The 17,968-nt window shown below is 37.4% G+C and overlaps 1 protein-coding gene across 5 annotated transcripts in view; it reads right to left on the bottom strand.

Annotated features, from left to right (window-relative positions):
* Positions 1 to 306: 306 nt before the first annotated feature.
* Positions 307 to 17,968, bottom strand: part of SLC25A27 (solute carrier family 25 member 27) — a 25,075-nt gene continuing 7,413 nt past the window's right edge. Inside the window, exons 4-9 of one of the 5 annotated variants that reach the window (XM_025383213.1) lie at positions 15,117 to 15,239; positions 12,722 to 12,834; positions 9,950 to 10,034; positions 8,534 to 8,626; positions 7,535 to 7,642; positions 307 to 1,803 (exon numbers count right to left, since the gene is read on the bottom strand). In XM_025383213.1, coding sequence (XP_025238998.1) covers positions 1,770 to 1,803; positions 7,535 to 7,642; positions 8,534 to 8,626; positions 9,950 to 10,034; positions 12,722 to 12,834; positions 15,117 to 15,239 — 556 coding nt within the window. In that variant the 3' untranslated portion in view covers positions 307 to 1,769. Of the gene's footprint in view, positions 2,069 to 7,534; positions 7,643 to 8,533; positions 8,627 to 9,949; positions 10,035 to 12,721; positions 12,835 to 15,116; positions 15,240 to 17,968 lie in introns of all 5 variants that reach the window. The other 4 variants (XM_025383212.1, XM_025383215.1, XM_025383214.1 and 1 more) reach the window with 4 other exon arrangements.

Genomic DNA, 17,968 nt, shown 5'->3' with positions numbered 1-17,968 from the left:
AAGAGCCTTCCTTGATACCTAATTAGTGAACAATAACTCTCAGTCATAATAATCATATTAATTAGGGGAACTGTGTTTTTATCCTGGCTCTGCTACTAAGTCACTCATGAGCATGAACAACTCTACTCTGAATCTCAGTTTACTAACATGTGAAAGGGGAAGGTTAAATCAGATAATCTCAAGGAGTCATTTCAGGTTAAAAATTCCTGAAATTCATGTTGATCCAGATCCCAAGGAATGATGTCAGTGCATAAGCAGTGTTTTCATCCCAACTCCCCAACCCCCCAAAGAATAAAGCTAAATCAATTGTTCATGGTCCAGTTTGGATGTAATTATTTTGATCCAGTCTTTACTTAATTTTAAAAATTACAAAACATAAAAAAACAAAATTTTCCCAAAGTGGTTCAATGCAGAACACGTGGGAAGTGAAGCATATATATATATATATAATATTTTACAATGCAATTACATATTGACAAATTCAATGAAAAAGTAGACCATCTAAATATTTTAAGAGATTAAACTTCACATTCTCTGCAACTAGAAAAACAATAAGCTACTGCATATCAGTACATGACATTCAAATATATTTTAAAGTGTACTTTCCCCTCTTAAAATGGCAGTGAGTATACATTAGTGCAACCACAAAGCACTTGTAAACTTTTTTCTGTTCAACATCATCCATGTCCATCAGAACCAATTCTGTTTGGCTGGCTCCAAGGCCTTTCTTGGGCCCGAGCTTCATGTTTTTCTATTTTAACAGTTACAGCCTTTATCCATAACCGCAGGCATCCATCCAGAAATGCCCACCGTCTGAGGCTGGGAGAGCTGGTGGTATGTAGCTGAATTTGAAGAACTCTTTTACCTTTCTAAAATAAGAACATGGATTTGATTCAAAGATTGGAGACATAACTGTATACCATAAACAGATTTTTACTTATCACTTTTTAGGCAAGGAGCTTCGCTAAACTGAGTAAGAGTCAGGCCATTGGCAGTTTTAGTGTGATTTGTGAGTGCTCTCTCTGCCTCTCTAGAGCCCCTAGTGTCAGGTAAGGGAGATAAGAAAGGACACATGACTATCTGCCTTGCTTTTAAAATACCAATGAAAGGCTGATGGTTAACAAAAGGTGCTTTATAAAAGGATCTATACAGCTGAGTTTTAATCAAATAAGTTGTAGTTCTTAATATATTACAATTCTTGAAAGCTAGCAATATATCTGGCTTGTAACAGACTATGTAACAAGGCAAATGCTCTGCTCTTTTTTCATCAAGATTCCGTGTGTGGCTGTCAGAGGAAGTCATTAGCATATGCAGTCGAGTGCTAACCAATTAACACATCTAATGAGAGGGTACTGACAGCAGCCTCTTTTCTTGAAGTTCAAACATCATTTCAACTTGATTTTTTAAATCTTTCTGACAAGAAGTACAACTTCCTTCAATACTAGGGAAACTCAAAATGTTTATTCATTAATTTCCATTCACCTCCCTTTAATTTACAATATGTACACTTCAACAATGACAGAAAAGTGAATTATCAAACTTGAATTATAAATACTGACATAACAGGTTAAATGTATTTCTTAAGCACTACGTATGTGTTCTTCCACATTCCTATCATCTACTTCAGATCTGAGATGCTGGCTCCCTCCTGGTACTCCTCCTCTAAGCAGGCTCTTCAGCATAGAATAGCAACTCAAGGGCCAAACCTTCTTGCCCAAGGTGAAAGTGGTCAGGCTTCGATTCTTCTTTAGAAAATGCTGTGCGGGGTCTCATTGGATGGCCTTGTGAGATCCGACCAGATCACTTTTGGACAAAAAGAGGAGTCAAAGAGAACTTGGGTTTCCAGAAAAAAAATAAAGTGCTGCCCCCTATAAATCAGTCTCTGTGGAATAGGTGTCTTCCTAAAGAGGTAGAAATAATAGGGGGTATGTGTTGCAGATGCCCATATTTCAATAATACTGAACACTGTATCTTTAAGGGCTGCATCTTTAGGGGTTTAAAATGGACTGACTCCACTCATCTCTCTGATTTTTTCATAAGTAAGCCAGAACACCATTGACCAAGGGGTCTGAAAGATTAACCAAAGAAGTTAGTGCATATTTCAAAGCAATTATAAATATTCTACATATGTGCATACATATATTTGAATGACAAAGTCATTTTCCATCCACTTAGGCTGAAAACAAATATTTTGGTATTTCACCTTTGTAAAGGACTTTATAATTTACAAAGCATTTTTATGTCTTATTTATCACAGATTTCTCTAAATAACATCTTACAATAGAAAGGAAAGATATTAATATCCCTGTTTTTCAAATGAGACCACTGAGGCTTAGCAGTCAAATGCCTATTGGCATGTTATAGAGCTAGACCACAGGCTTCTGTTTTCCATTCTCAGAGTTCTTTTTATTGAACCATTACTGGCTAAAGGGCTGGGACTCAAGATGCCTGAATTCCAGGCAGGCTTTTCTATATCTACTTTGTATATGGAGCATAAAAATAAGTCACTTTAGAACTTGAAAGTGAGGAAGGTGAAAGATTATCCTTGGAGATTTAGGTCACAAAACCAACACCTGATGTCTCACAACATTTACATAAAAATTCACATTAAATATAGAAAAGCCCTTCCAGTTCAGAAAGCCTTGTCTTTAACTTGAATGAAGGTATAGCTACATCTAAAGGAATTATAAAAGAATAAGGGTTAGAAGAAGACATAAATGCTGAGGATGTAAACAGTAAAGATACAGAGGGAAATCACAGGGTAAACACCGGAACAGAGAGAGTGCCTTGGATCTAATAATTCCTGTCTAATTCAGTTCTAATCAAAATTGAACAGAGAGCAGCTCTACCATTCTAGAGTAGATAAATAAGCTTAAGCAATTAGAAAATAAAATGTATTTAGTTTTGTTTGTAAAGCAATGTTTATCTCATATTTGTTTGGAAATACTGAGCATGTTATATTAGTAAACTGAGAATTCACTAAGTAGTGGATTTAGGAGAATATATCTTGGTTATTTAAAGGTATGATGACATATATGAAATAAGGAATATAAAGCTATGATGATACCATATTCTTGTGACAACAAAAATGAAGTAAACTAATATAACGAGTTGGATGAAGAAGGTACAGGTCTTAGTTAAGAACCCCTATGCAATCATTCTTAATTGCTGTGGTAATCAATCTTCTTCTTCATGTTAATGACATTATAGCAACAAAAACCATAGGCAAATGAAATAAGTACTAACCAGGGACTGAGCAAAGCAAGGTCATAGTACCTCTATCCAGTAGAAGGGATCAGGATAGAGTTTAGCTGGATTTTGAATAGAGTTTTTAAAGAGTAGGAGATCATATAGCCAAAGAATGTGGGTGGTATATAAATGGGATTTACCAAGCCTCTGTACAGGAGTAGCACATGTGGGCACTATGTTTGCTTGCTGATTTTCTCACTGATCTAGCTATGAGCATTGCAAATAATGCAAGTGTATATGAACCTATATTGTTTCTTTTGGTCTATCTTTTGCCATAAGGCTAGAGAAAACCCAGAAGCAGAGTCCCTTTTCATGCCTGCTACTGTGGAGCTGAACACATAAGAGCTCTCTTGGGTTGATTAAGTTTACAAATAAGCTCCTCTTGTTCTGATTCTGTGTTAAGAAAGAAACCTTCTAATTATTACTTGAGTACCCATGTAGCTTGAATTTAGGAAAAAACACATTGATCAGAGGACTTGAACATCTAGATCACTTGCCAAATGTGTTGTGCGATGTGAATGAGCCAACTATTGTGGCCTGATCATCAGTGTCAATGAGATCAGCCGAGTCAAATCTATATTTTCAAGGCCAATTTACTTGGAAATGCTCATGAATTAGGTTTCTGTGCTCCGGGTCATGCACTGTGGCAAATCAACCAGGCAGTGACTTTCTGGTGATCTTTGATGGTTAGCCAGCCTTTCTTTAAATACCCCTCCACTGCGAGGAATGTCTCTTCAATTTTAAAACTTCTGTAGCTAGCTGCAGGATGTTGAGCAAATCAGTATATTGTGTTAGTAAGGAGCATAGCGTTTTGAGTGGAACAGATCTGAGGTCAATTCCTAGCTCTGCCACATACTAGCTACACGAACTTGGGCAAGCTTCTTATATTTTGAGCCATGATTTTCTTATCTGAAAAATAATGAGGATAATACTGCTTGTTTTGCTAGGTTCTTATATAGTTTAAAAAAGTAATGTATGTAGAGCTTTGCACGTATTAAGTACTCTTTTTTGTTATTTATACTTCCTGAGTCATATGTATAAAGACAAAGGATTAAACAAAGTGGTCCCATCCTTTGTACTTAAATATTCTACCTGCCCCTCATCCCTTCTGACCCTGATTTTGTGTTTCTGCAATGGTCTCACTCATCCTCCTAGCTTCCTACATTAGAAACACAGGAAGTCCTATTTGCTTTTTTCTGTCCCTCACCTTCTACATATAATCAGTTACTAAGTCCTATGGCGTTAACCATAAATGTCCCTAAAATTTATCTTTTTTTTTTTTTTTTTATGTTTTTTTTTTTTTTTGAGACGGAGTCTTGCTCTGTCGCCCAGGCTGGAGTGCAGTGGCCGGATCTCAGCTCACTGCAAGCTCCGCCTCCCGGGTTTACGCCATTCTCCTGCCTCGGCCTCCCGAGTAGCTGGGACTACAGGCGCCCGCCACCTCGCCCGGCTAGTTTTTTTGTATTTTTTAGTAGAGACGGGGTTTCACCGTGTTCGCCAGGATGGTCTCGATCTCCTGACCTCGTGATCCGCCCGTCTCGGCCTCCCAAAGTGCTGGGATTACAGGCTTGAGCCACCGCACCCGGCCAAATTTATCTTCTCTCCATTTCTACAGTCATCTAACTGGTTAGATCATTGCTAAAACTTCCTTTCTTATATCCTAGCTTTCAATGCATCTACTATACGGCTTCCAAAGTAATCTTGCTGTCAAACAAACCTTAGCACATTGCTCCCGGGCTTAAGCAGGTGCTCCATAGAGTTCATCTAAACTACTAGGCTTGGCCCACAAGGTTCTTCCCAACTTGGTCCTTAAGTACTTCTCTAACCTTATCTCCTACCATCTCCCCTATGAGGACCTATTCTTCAACCAGACTGAATTTTCTGTAGTTCCTCAAACGTAACAGGCCTACACATGACATGATCCCTATGCTCATGTCGCACCCTTGTATTTCTCTTGACAAATGTCTATTGATGCCTCAAAGCCCAGATCAAATATCAGCTCTGTGAAGCTTCTTGCAACTTCCCAGATATGGTCATAGCCATTTCTACTCCACTCTCTGTGTTCCCACAGAGTACTATTCATACCACTGGTAGAGCAAGAATACAACCTCCTTAATAAGGCTGTGTTATCGGGTGTCAGGCCGCCTGGGTTTGATGCCCTGAACCACTCACCTGGCCAAGCTATTTAGACTTTTGATGTTTTTTGTTTCCTCCTCTATAAAAGAGGGATATGATAGTAACCTACGGCACAGATTGTTGGGAGAATTCAATGGGTTAAACCATGAAAATGATTAGCACAATATTGGCCATATACCAAGTGATTCAGTAGTATTTATTTAGTAATTTTTATTATTTCTGTAATTTTAACTACTTACATGTTTAACTTCTACATCTCATTGTAAGCTCCTCTAGTGCAAAGACTATGTTATTCCTCAGTGTTACCAGCACTTATAACGGTGCCTGGTTTATGCAGGCCAAATCAAACTTTACCTTTCCAGTAAGAAACAGCCACAGTTTTGACATAATTTCAAGGTATAATCAAAACCACCAAAATAATATCTCAAACTCGGGTATACTTTTATCAGGTATTGCCAAGGGCTTTGGCTGTTAATTTCATATTAATACACAAATACCTACTATTCCTTGATGATATCATTTATTACCAACATTTCAATTACCATCTATATGTGGAAAATGCTCAAATCTAAACCTCCATCCTTGTATTCTCTCCTAAGACCTAGACCAGTATATTCAGTTTGTCATCCAGACATCTCTGCTTGGATGTCCAAAATTTCACAGGTCTTAAACTAACCTTATTTTACCTACAGATCTTCTTCCCTGCAAATGATCCCCGTTTTAGGAAATTACATCATCATCCTCAGTTGCTCAGAGCAGGAATCTGGGAATGAAGTCTGACTTTTCCTTATCTTCTCCAACCATTCTCCCATCCCCATCCAATTAGTCATGTTTCTATTCCCTTTCTACCTCCTAAACATGTTTGTAGTCCATCTTCTGTTCCCACTGTCATACTCTTGTCCAAGCCACCATTATCTCTCATATATCATTACTCCTGGTCTTTTCCCAATCCACATGACAGGCAGAACAAATTTTCTAAAAATGCATGTTTCTTCAAACCGGTGCCCATTACTCTTCTGGCTCATATGTCCTTCTCAGTGTGGTGTCTGCCTCTCTCTGGTCTCACCCTTTGACTCTCTCCATGAGGTCTCTCTCTGTGGCTTGGCCTGCTAGGTTTCCTTGAACTCACCCTGCTCTCTGTCCACTCCAACTGTCCCTCTATAGGGAATGTTTTTTTTCCTGCCCTCTTTACCTGGCTAAGTCCTACTCATTTTGCAAATCTAAATTCAAAAGTCCATTCTCCAGGGAGGTTTTCCTAATTGCCAGTTTAGGCTGTACTTATTTGCTATATATTTCTATAGCACTATGCACTCTTCCCATAACATTTATCACTTATAGTTTCTTATTCAAAACTGAGACCTCAGGACAGGGCTTTGCATGATGTAGGTACTCAATTAAAAAGATACATGTAATATTATATATAATTGTATTATAATATATTGTGTTAATTTTTGATTGCTTGAATTTCTAAACCTATAACTCACCCATTCTTTCAAAGTTTTAACTTATAGAAAAGTCAGCACTTTGTTTTTATTATATTTGCTATATTGCTTAAACAAGTCTAATTCTACATTATAGATTAGAATTCTACATTTTATTATATTTGCTATATTGCTTAAACAAGTCTATCTAATTCTATATCTTAGTTCACTGCAATGAAAAATAACATCTAAACCAAATAAAAATGATATAATGTTTTCTTATGAAGCAGAGTTTTGTAGTAATAAATATTAATGGGTAATGTAACATTTGCTATCAAAGTAACAAATTTTTTTGAAACAGTAAATTTTTTTGTAGGAGAGATTTCTAGTGTAAAATCTGTATATGTGTTCCAAAATATTATATTAAAATATAACTAAATGGAATACTAAAAATTTTACATGACAGAAAATCTATTTACTGGCTTTATAACAAGACTATCAACTTATTCATTAATGGAGGTAACTTATTTTATCTTACTCTACCACAGAAGGCAAGATAACTCTAAGGAGAGGTGAAAGGAAATAAAAGAAGATTTAAAAAAGAAAGGACTTTGATTTGGGGGGCAGGGCCATGCTTCAAACCAGAAGAGAAAAGGGAAAATGCTTATAGATTAAAAGTAATTTAAGTACAAAGAAAGAAAAAAAAAAACAAAGGAAGTAAACCTAACTTTACCATTCTCAGCCAAGATGGTAAAAAGCCTTTATATAGACTCATGAATCCTTCACCTTGAACTGCCTGAATCAAGCAGTCAGTTGATGATTTATACAGAAGTCCCCTACAAAGGAAACAAGATCCTTTTGTTAATTTTTTTCTGTGTAAAATATATATATATATTCATAAAATTAAGTTGTCTAAGGAATCTTACAAAAATTAAATATTGGCCGGGCACAGTGGCTCACGCCTGTAATCAGCACTTTGGGAGGCCAAGGTGGGCAGATCATGAGATCAGGAGATTGAGGTCATCCTGGCTCACACGATGAAACCCCGTCTCTACTAAAAAAAATACAAAAAATTAGCTGGGCATGGTGGCGGGCACCAGTAGTCCCAGCTACTCAGGAGGCCAAGGCAGGAAAATGGTTTGAACCTGGGAGACGGAGCTTGCAGTGAGCGGGAGATTGCACCACTACACTCCAGCCTGGGTGACAGAGCGAGACTCCGTCTCAAAAAATATATATATATATTTTCTGCTAGTTTAGAAAAATATTTGTGGTTCTACAGATACAGATAACGTCTTTTGATCTTAAAGATATTTTCAAGGTTAACTCTTCTGCTTCATGCCACCCTTGGTCTTATACTTAGAATTCACTCTATCTTTTTTCTTCCACAGATCGAATCAAATTCTCCATGTTATCTACTCAAGTCATAAGCTTCTGAAGAAAGTGCTGTGTAAATTCTCAGCAGAATATGCTTTCAACAATTCTTTAAAAACAATAAAGTCCTAATAAAAACCTTGTGTCTAAATAATATGATTGTTAATTAGCTTATCTCCCCAAAGGCTTGTCACTTTTTCATCAAAGAGCAGGTAACTGCATAAAAACAATGCTCTTAATTTTCTCAAAAAACACACAAATACATTTCTATCAATCAAAAATGCAAAGATGCATCTTTGAAAAACAATGGTATTACAGACATTCAAAAACATGGATACTGAAGACTTTTTACTTACCTTCCTTGTTTATCTCGTGGTTGATTCATTATTCTGCTTTTGATGACATCAGCTGGTGTTCCCAGAATAGAAGCTACCAGTCCAGAACATAAACTATAAATACAAATAAATGAAATTGAAAGATGATATGTAGTAGTTTCTAGCTTAGGAAAGGGAATGTGGTATTCAGAAAGAATATACTACTAAATGTATTCTTATAAGCTTCATAATGCTCTTTTTGCTTAAATTTAATGCTAAATTAATTAAAGAGGTAGAAAAAAAAATCAAAAACAAAAAGAATGTCAGTTAACAAACAGGCATTGTGTACCTGCTGGTGCCAAGCATTCTTCTAGGCAATGAACAAGACAGGTAAGACCCTGCCCTTGAGGAGCTTATACTTCACTTGGGAAAAGGCAGAAGTGAAATAAATAATTTCAGAAGCTGACAAAAGCTATGAAAAAAAGCATGGGGAAGTGTCACAGGGAGCAAATGGGTGACAGGCAGTCAGGGAAAGCTCCTGGGGTGACAGCAGAACTGAGTGGTCAAAAAGGACACATCTGTATTAAGACCTGAAGGAAGAAGGTTACATGAAGATAGAACAGTACATGCAAAAGCCCCGAGTCAGTAATACTCTTGGAGTGATTAAATTCACACACACACACACCCCCCACCTCCAAATATTTGACTTGACACTATTATATTTACTTTTAGGGTCATCTAAATAGCATAGGAAGTTTTAGAATTTGGAAACAAGATCAGAAGCTAAATGAAATCACTATAATGTCAAGGACAGTAGACATCTATAAAATAAGTCATTCTAATGGATAATTTAAAATTGTGTTGCAAAGAGATCAAGGTACTGCTCCTTCCTGGAAAGGCCTTCTTCCTGTCCCTTTCTGTGAAAAGACACAGCCTTTCAAAACCCTTGTCTATTTCTACCTCCTTTGTGGATCCTTCCAAGTGGTTTTTTCCTTCCTCTGAACCCTGTAGTAACTAGTTGCTTCCTTTTAGCATTTCCTGTAGAGTGTTTTTATATTTGTCTTGTTTTCCTTGTTGGTAAGTTCCCTGGGTAGGAATTGAGTTTACTCCTTTGATGCCCATTGCAGAGCCCTGCCCAGTGCCTTTAACATAAAAGGCACTCAAACATATCTGTTGAGTTGGAGAGTCCATCATCATAGCCTGTTCCTGGGATGGATCAAGGTGCAAGTATTTTGAGAAGTTTAATCCAAAACATCCTACAACTTTGTCTCTTCCCCATTCTAACCACAACAAACTTTAAGAAATTCATCTTTATAAATATACTCTTCTCTAAAGGTGATGCCAGTACAATCCCAATCAAATGAGTCTAAAGAATTTATGCCAAATATGGAAGAAAAGGTTATTTAAAAAACAAAAAACAAACAAAAAAAACCAGAGTCCAACTAAAACAATCCTTACCTTGATAAACCATGAGTCATGATATTGTCCTCAAGTGGTGTATTCAATACCAAGTAGTGTTTCACTGTATCGTAAGTGGTTAAATCTGGCAATGGAAAAAGTTTAAATATTCATCAGTCAACAGTGAATGTCTTGTGTCAAGAATATGCTAGGCTTGGGGCAGGAATGTGTACCAGGATAAAAGATACCAAGGAATCTTTCTTGTTCTCAAGGAAAGCACAGCTACAGAGAGAGAGGAAAAGAAGAAGAGACAGAAAGTCAAATGTATCATTTGGACTCCTGAATCTAGCTGTGCCTAAAGTCAGCTCAACCCCTGAGCCTTTTAGTATTTGAGCCAATAAATTACTTTTTTTAGCCAAAGCTGAATTGAAATCCTATCACTTATAAATAAAAGGTCCTGACCATTATTCTACATTAAGCCTTTTATACATTTTCAAGACAGGGTCTCTGTCACCCAGGCTTGAGTGCAGTGGCACAATCTCGGCTTACTGCAACCTCCGCCTCTTGGGCTGAAGCGATTCTTGTGCCTCAGCCTGCTGGGATTACAAGTGTGCATCCGGCTAATTTTTAAATATTTTTGTAGAGATGGGGTTTTACTATGTTACCCAGGCTGGTTTCAAACTCCAGAGCTCAAGAGATCTGCTCACCTCTGCCTCCCAAAGTGCTGGGATTATAGGCGTGAGCCACCCCGCCTGGCCCTTTTATACATTTTCTCTAATGGCAATGAAGAGCTATGGAAGGGTTTTAAATAGGAGAATGACATCACAATGCTGGAGTTATATAAAGTTTACCCACACTAAAGTATAGGGAAGTAAGTTTTAATGAGGCAAGAATGGATAGGTACATTTGATTGCACTGGGGGAAACAGCCATGGACAAAGTGAACAAACACCCTTGCTCTCTGTTGTGGGATGAGACAATAAAGTAAACTACATGATGTTTCAGATGCACTTGCTCTTGAAGTAAATGCCCTGAAGACAAAGAAGGTAAGGAAAGGGACAGAGAGTACCAGAGGGTAGGGAGGAATAGTTTCTATTAATTTTAAATAGGGTGATCAGGCAAGACCTCTTGATAAGTGGACATTTGAACAGAGACCAAAAGAAAGCATGAGAAAACAAACTTGTAGATAGCTAAGAGAAATTGCCCCAGGCAAAAATACAGTATGCTTTCTAACCCTGAGTCAGGGGTCAGCTTGTGGTGTTAGAGGAACAGCCAGAAGACTGGGCCAGCAGCAGCAGAATATGCGAGGAGTAGCAGAGTCTAGATGATGAAGAGCATCAGAAGCCAGGGGAGGCTTCTGAGCAGGGGAGTGACTGCCCGAGGTTACTATTTAGAACTTAACAGAACTACTGAGAACTCTATCAAGAACTCAATAGTTCTATTAAGAGTACACTACAAGAAAACAAGGCAGAGCAGTCATCCCGGTAAGCGACGATGATGGCTTGAATAAGGGAGTAGTGGAGCCCTGGTCAAGTTCTGGATAAATTTTGAAGAATCAACAGGATCAGCCAGCAGACTGAATACAGAATGGTAGAAAGAAATCAAAGACAACTCCAAGGTTTTGAGTGTGAACAATTTAAAGGACAGAGGCACCATTTATAGGGATGGTGAAAATGAAGATAGCTTTAAATTTTAAAAAATAAGGTAACAGCAAAGATAATCTTGGTAAAATCAGTTTCAAAGGCATAGTGGGGCAAAATGGGAATGGGGTAGATATGGAAAAACCAGTTGAGGCCTCACAGTGGTCCAGTTGGAGGGAATAAATAATACTTGGACAACAGAATGGCTCCAGGGATGGAGAAAAGTATATGAGTCTGAGATACATCTGGAAGATGGAATGACTGGATTTGGTGACTGCTTGGATATAAGCAATGGAGCAAATGAAAAAGAAGAGCCAAAAATCATGCCTAGGTTTCTGCTTGTACAGCTGAAAGAGTGGTGATATATTTTTGAGATTATGAAGAATGTAGAAAGAATGGTGTGAAAGAAGAGTTTCTAGCTTCTTTCTCACACAAAGATTGACTTCCTTTGATGTTTAGGTGCTATATTACTGGAACCCTCAAAAATGCTATTTATATTCCAGTGACAAGTTTTAAGAACACCAATAGCGTGTTAATATCTGTGTTTCAAATAAATCACTCTGGATACCAGGCACATATTTGAGGATGGAGGAGGAGATGAGTTAGATGGCTGTGGCAGTGGTCCAGCTGAGAGGTTTTCAAGGCTGATGGTGTACAAATGGTCATTTTAAGGATACTAAAGTAAAGTAGTAGGTATTGGAGTGGAAAACTTTTAAGAAATATTTGGGAGACAGAATTGGTAAGTGAATATGAGAAATGAGGGGTAGGGATGAGTTAAGAGAACATTCAGGTTTCCAGCCTGGGGTGTTAGGAATGGGAGCAGGATTGCCAGGGGAAAGATTTGGACAGTCTGGATATAACAACGATCAGATAGCTGTATCTATCGGTTTTAACCTTAAAGGAAAGTCTGGACTAGAGAGGAGGACCTTAGAAATAGTTTGGCCTTGTCTCCTTATTGTCACAATTTGCCTATTTTAGTAAATCCTTTTCATACATCACTGTAGAATGAAGCAAAAATGCTCTGTGGAAAATATTCAATTATGACCTAGAACATCTATACAGCCGGTCAACAATATATGGTCACCAATATATTATAAATAAAAATAAAACATAAATTTTCACTTGTCTAATTTATGTGCTTTTAACTATGAAGGCAATTAGGACTTTTTAGAATTTAACAAAGTTTCCATTACCTCCCATATTCACCAGCGCTGCTCTTTGTATATTGGGTACCCAGCCTGCCCACAGCCCACGTATTCCTCCTTCAGCTAATATTTTTGCAAATGCATGATGTACACCACGAAATCTAAGGAGAATAATAACAAAATGTGAAAACTCCATATATTCCTGTGTATGAAATGCAACTGGATAAGCTTCACTTATAGCTCTTATAATCTGGAGTAAGTAACATCCAGATATAATTTATCCAGAATTATTAGAAATTGAAGCAATCTACATAAGTCTAATTTACAGATAAACATAATAATCCTTTAGAAAAAAGGCCAACATTTGACTTAAACATTTTTAACGGAAATCTTTATAAACTGTGTCATCTTCTCAAGATTATTAAACAGATAAAAATACCTTTCTTGATATTTTATATTATCACTACACATATTAATTATAGGAGAAAGCCAAAGGTTATCAGACTTCTGGATTAATTTTACTGGTGATGGAAGGGACCTGCAAATTTTTAGAGTTCATCAAATAATGACATTAACAACAATTAATCTCATAAAAAATGACAGACTAAGAAGTAAAAAGGACAATTTCATAATAAGAGTTCTTAAAATGGAAGAATTTTAGCTTCAAGAAAATTTAGTAGACTATCTTGCTCATTTCTCTCTAGATAGATGAAGAATGGTGCTGAAGAAGCATAAACCAAATATGGAAACCTCTGGCATTAAAAAAAAGTCTGAGCTTTATGCAGTCAGAAAAACCTGAAGTCAAATGCCACCTTCACCACTTACTAGCCTGTGTGGCTTTTACTCAGGCATCACACTCTCTGAATCTCACCAAAAAGACAATGTCACATATTTATTGGACACACATAATTGCTGTTATGCTACATGAGAAGTTATGATCATGAATGATGATCACTGTAACTAAAATTTATGGAGCACTAAATGCCAAGTATTTAATATACATGGCATACATTTTAATACTGAAAACTCATGAGATAGATAATATGATTCTAATTTACGTTTGAAGAAACCAAGGCTTAAAATGGGCAAGGAACTTGACTATGATTACAAAGCTAAGATGTGGTAAAGACTGGCTTTGAATCCCAGGCTGTCTGATCTCGATGTTCATGATCTTTACTATAGTATATAGACTTGTCCCCATTACAGGTTAATATAAAGAGTTTGATTATTAAAATGCACTACATTAGGTGTATTCAAACCAAAAATTTCCAACATTAAGAACAGAGAGGAAAAAACTGAGGGATCAGTTAAAAACTCAGATATTTCTGGATCCTAATAACCAGTTTTCTCCTCCTATCCAAGAAGGCAGCGTGACTTCTCCCTGTTACTTAGTCATTAGAAGTTGTTATAAGATGACAAACTGGGCCCTGGGGCTCTATAAACTACTTGGTTAAGTCACAGTGGTACCCTTTTCTCCTGTGCTGTGCATGTTCTCTCCATGTTTTGAAGGCTGAAGGGGACCCTGGGCTGCAGTAGCCCAGCCTCCTTTTCCACTGAGTCAGCTACACGAAGAGGGGCAGAGAGCAGTGGTCGGTGGTGAAGATGGCCCCAAACCCTCCTTTGCCTCTGGCTCAGCTGCAGACCTGGAGTGTTCGGAGGAGCAGCTCCCTTTGTACTCAGCTCAAGTCATCCTGTACTTCCCTTTTTTCTGGGAAAGGTCTATCCATCTGCATGATTTTGTCCCTTTCCCAGGGGAAACCAAGTAGTATTTTAATAAACTGTTGAACATGGAACCCTTGAAAGAAAGTCGGATTTTAATAATATAGTGTAATGCAATGGGAGGATTTTATATACCAAAGCCATACTTAAAAATTCCTTTAAATTAGGGAAAAAGAGGGCTTCAAGATGAAGAAGGAATTAGATTCAACAAGAAAGTTGGGACAATATGCAACGTTAACCCTGCTACTCTCTTCCTGCAGGGTGAAGGGAATGAAAGCAAGGTTTTTCACACTAATGAGCAGCCAGGCATGTTAACCATCATGACAGCCTTTTGAGGGAGTTTATAAAGATGAAAACCCAAGAGACCAGAAATGTTAAGTACTTCCACAACACCAAGCCACAATGGCAAAATTGAGATTCATACCAGGGCAAGTTTTAATAATCAAACTGTTTATGTTAACCTGCAGTAGGGGACAAGTCTAGCCTTGGCTGGAAAAACCAGCAAAGAATATCACACACATATAATTTGTCTGGTATAGAACATGTACACTTTCTAGTGCAAAGAAAAGATCCAGCTTAGTTTTCCTCTTAATGAACTTCCAAATTAGAAAAGTCAGAAGTAATATCTTTACTGCATATTGGATGATAATTCTACCAGGTACATGTTAAAAATATGATGGTGGCCAAGGGAAAAAGAGAAGTATTGGTTAATTGGAGAACTTACCGCAATGGTTTTCCTTCCAGTTTCCTTTTTCCTTCCATTTGCATCTGAACCTTCACTAGGTCAGTTGGATTGGCTAAAAACTGGCCAATAACACCAGCCATCATCCCTCCAATGACTGATTTCCTAATTGTAGAAGGAAATTGTTTTTAAAGTTTCCATTAATTTCATGAATTTTACAGTGAACCAATACTGAGCTAGTACAGGGCCTAGGTAAGAGATTTCAGATCAAGTAAAGAAAAGGGTATACCCAAGTAAGTCACAGAGTAAACAGTTTGACTATTTACTGATGGGAGGTTAAAGGAGTATAAGGAGTGAAAATTTCAGGCCTTATATGGCCTGAAATCCAAAGGAAAGAGCAGTTGTTTCAAAGATATACACATCTGAATTGATAATTGTAGTTTAACTCCAACTACGGGGTAATCAAAACTGCATAGATGTAGTCAGCCTAACAGACAAAGGCTAGACTCCAGTCACCTTTAACCCAGATTACTGCAGTAGTCTCGGGGAAAATAAATATTTTATTTCCTTTTACTTTAAAATAACTTGAAGAACTATAAAAGGGTATAAAAGAAAAGTCTCCTTCTGACCCCTATGCCCAGCTCCCCTCCAGTGAAGCAATCACAACTACTATTTTATTATACCCCTTGCCAGATATAATAACAAATTCACTGAATGCTCATGTCAGGCACTGTTCTGAGCATTTTAAAAATACCATTTAATTCTCATATCAACCCTCGTGACAGTGCTGTCATTCTCTCTGTCAGATGAGGAAACTGAAGCACGGAGCAGTTGAATGACAGCTCAAATCACACAACGAATGAGTGGGACAGCCAAGATGTGAATCCAGACAGCCTACATGTAGAGCCCACAGTCTTAAACATTAAGTTATGACTGACAGTTTGTGCATACACAAGCATATCTGTACAAATGTTCCTTTGTAAAAGCAGTAATATAGAATGTCAAGTTGTACAGTGTTCTACACTGTTTTCTTAACAGCATATCTTAAAGGTTATCCCTATCAGATCATATAGAGCAGCCTCATTCTTTTTAATAGTTTGATAGTATTTCATTTTATGGATATGCCATAATTTATTTAACTAGCATAATTTTAAGAAATGTGAACATTTACATAACATTTGCTAGAGCCTGTCAAATTGCTTTCCAGAAAACCTTTATCAATTTGCACTTCCACCAGCAACCTATGAAAATGCCTGTTTCTCCACACAATGATAAGCACAGTATAGTATCATATTTTCTTCTCTTTGCATCTCTCATAACCACTCTTTTCTCTGTATTTTTTACATAATTCTAATTGTTTATTCATCGACTGTTACTGTAAGCTGAATGACAGCAGGATTATTTCTTTTTCATTACTACAGCCTCAGTATTAAGTATAAGACTGGCATACCATAATTACCGAATAAATTGTTCTGATTGGGTCAAAAGGACGTTAAACCTACCCCCCCTGAAAGTTCTGGTATAATATTTCCTTTGAACTTTTTACTTAAACCTTTGCCTTCTGGAAGAAATTCCAAAATGCAAGGACTATTAATCTTCTATTCCATAACTGACTTTGGGAAAGCAATTAGTATAGCTTAGTACATTACAATTTTTCAAAAACAGGATAAAGAAATGTGGCCTGAAAGGTGAAACTATATATTGCCCTTTTTTTTATAGTTGTGACTTGGATTTTTTTAACACTAAGAAAGATTTTATAGGCATCTTTCCATGCTAGTCACATGAAACCTACCTCATGCTTTCGATAGCTGTGTTATGCCATAAATATATCATAACCTACTTAACTGCTTCCAATCAATAGTTTAAATTAAAAAAAAATTTTCTATCATCAACACTGCTACAGTCAATATCTTTGTGTCTATCTTGATGCATATGTAGAAGCATTTATAAATGATTATAATCACAAAGGGTTAAAGGGTTACACATTCAAAAATGTTAACAAGTAATTTATGCTCTAGAAAGACTATTATAACTTATATTTCCACTAACAGCTTAAAGTTAGTTTTAATTAATCCCCTTGATTATTGGTGAGTTTGAACATTTTAATGTTTAAGGAACATGTATATTTCTTTTGTGAACTGCCTATTGGAATCTTTTCCTTAGTTTATTGTGTTTTCCCCCCCCTCTCTCTCTATATATATATATACACACACACACACATATATATACACACACACACACACTTACACTCTCTCTCTCTATACACACACACACACACACACACACACAGAGGTGAAGAACAGTTTGGTATGTGCAGGCAGTGGAATCTTTCAGCTCATTAGTGCACCACTCTTTGCAAGAGAATCAATGAATTGCTTAGTTCTCTGAAGGCATAGGTCAGATTTTGCAGATCTTCTAAGTCACATTCCAAAATTTCCACTTTATTTTGTGGGTGATTAGAAGCCAGTGACAAGTTTTAAGAACACCAATAGCATGTTAATATCTGTGTTTCAAATAAATCACTCTGGATACCGAGTACACATTTGAGGATGAAGGAGGAGACAAGTTAGATGGCTGTGGCAGTGGTCCAGCTGAGAGGTTATATATTATAATTATATACATAAAATTTTTTATTTTTTGGCCGGGCGCGGTGGCTCACGCCTGTAATCCCAGCACTTTGGGAGGCCGAGGCGGGCGGATCACAAGGTCAGGAGATCGAGACCACAGTGAAACCCCGTCTCTACTAAAAATACAAAAAATTAGCCAGGCGCGGTGGTGGGCGCCTGTAGTCCCAGCTACTCAGGAGGCTGAGGCAGGAGAATGGCGTGAACCCGGGAGGCGGAGCTTGCAGTGAGCCGAGATTGCGCCACTGCACTCCAGCCTGGGCTACAGCG

This window comes from Theropithecus gelada, chromosome 4, assembly GCF_003255815.1.
Source record: "Theropithecus gelada isolate Dixy chromosome 4, Tgel_1.0, whole genome shotgun sequence".
Classification (NCBI taxonomy): domain Eukaryota; kingdom Metazoa; phylum Chordata; class Mammalia; order Primates; family Cercopithecidae; genus Theropithecus; species Theropithecus gelada.
This window is presented reverse-complemented; position numbering and strand designations above follow the sequence as displayed.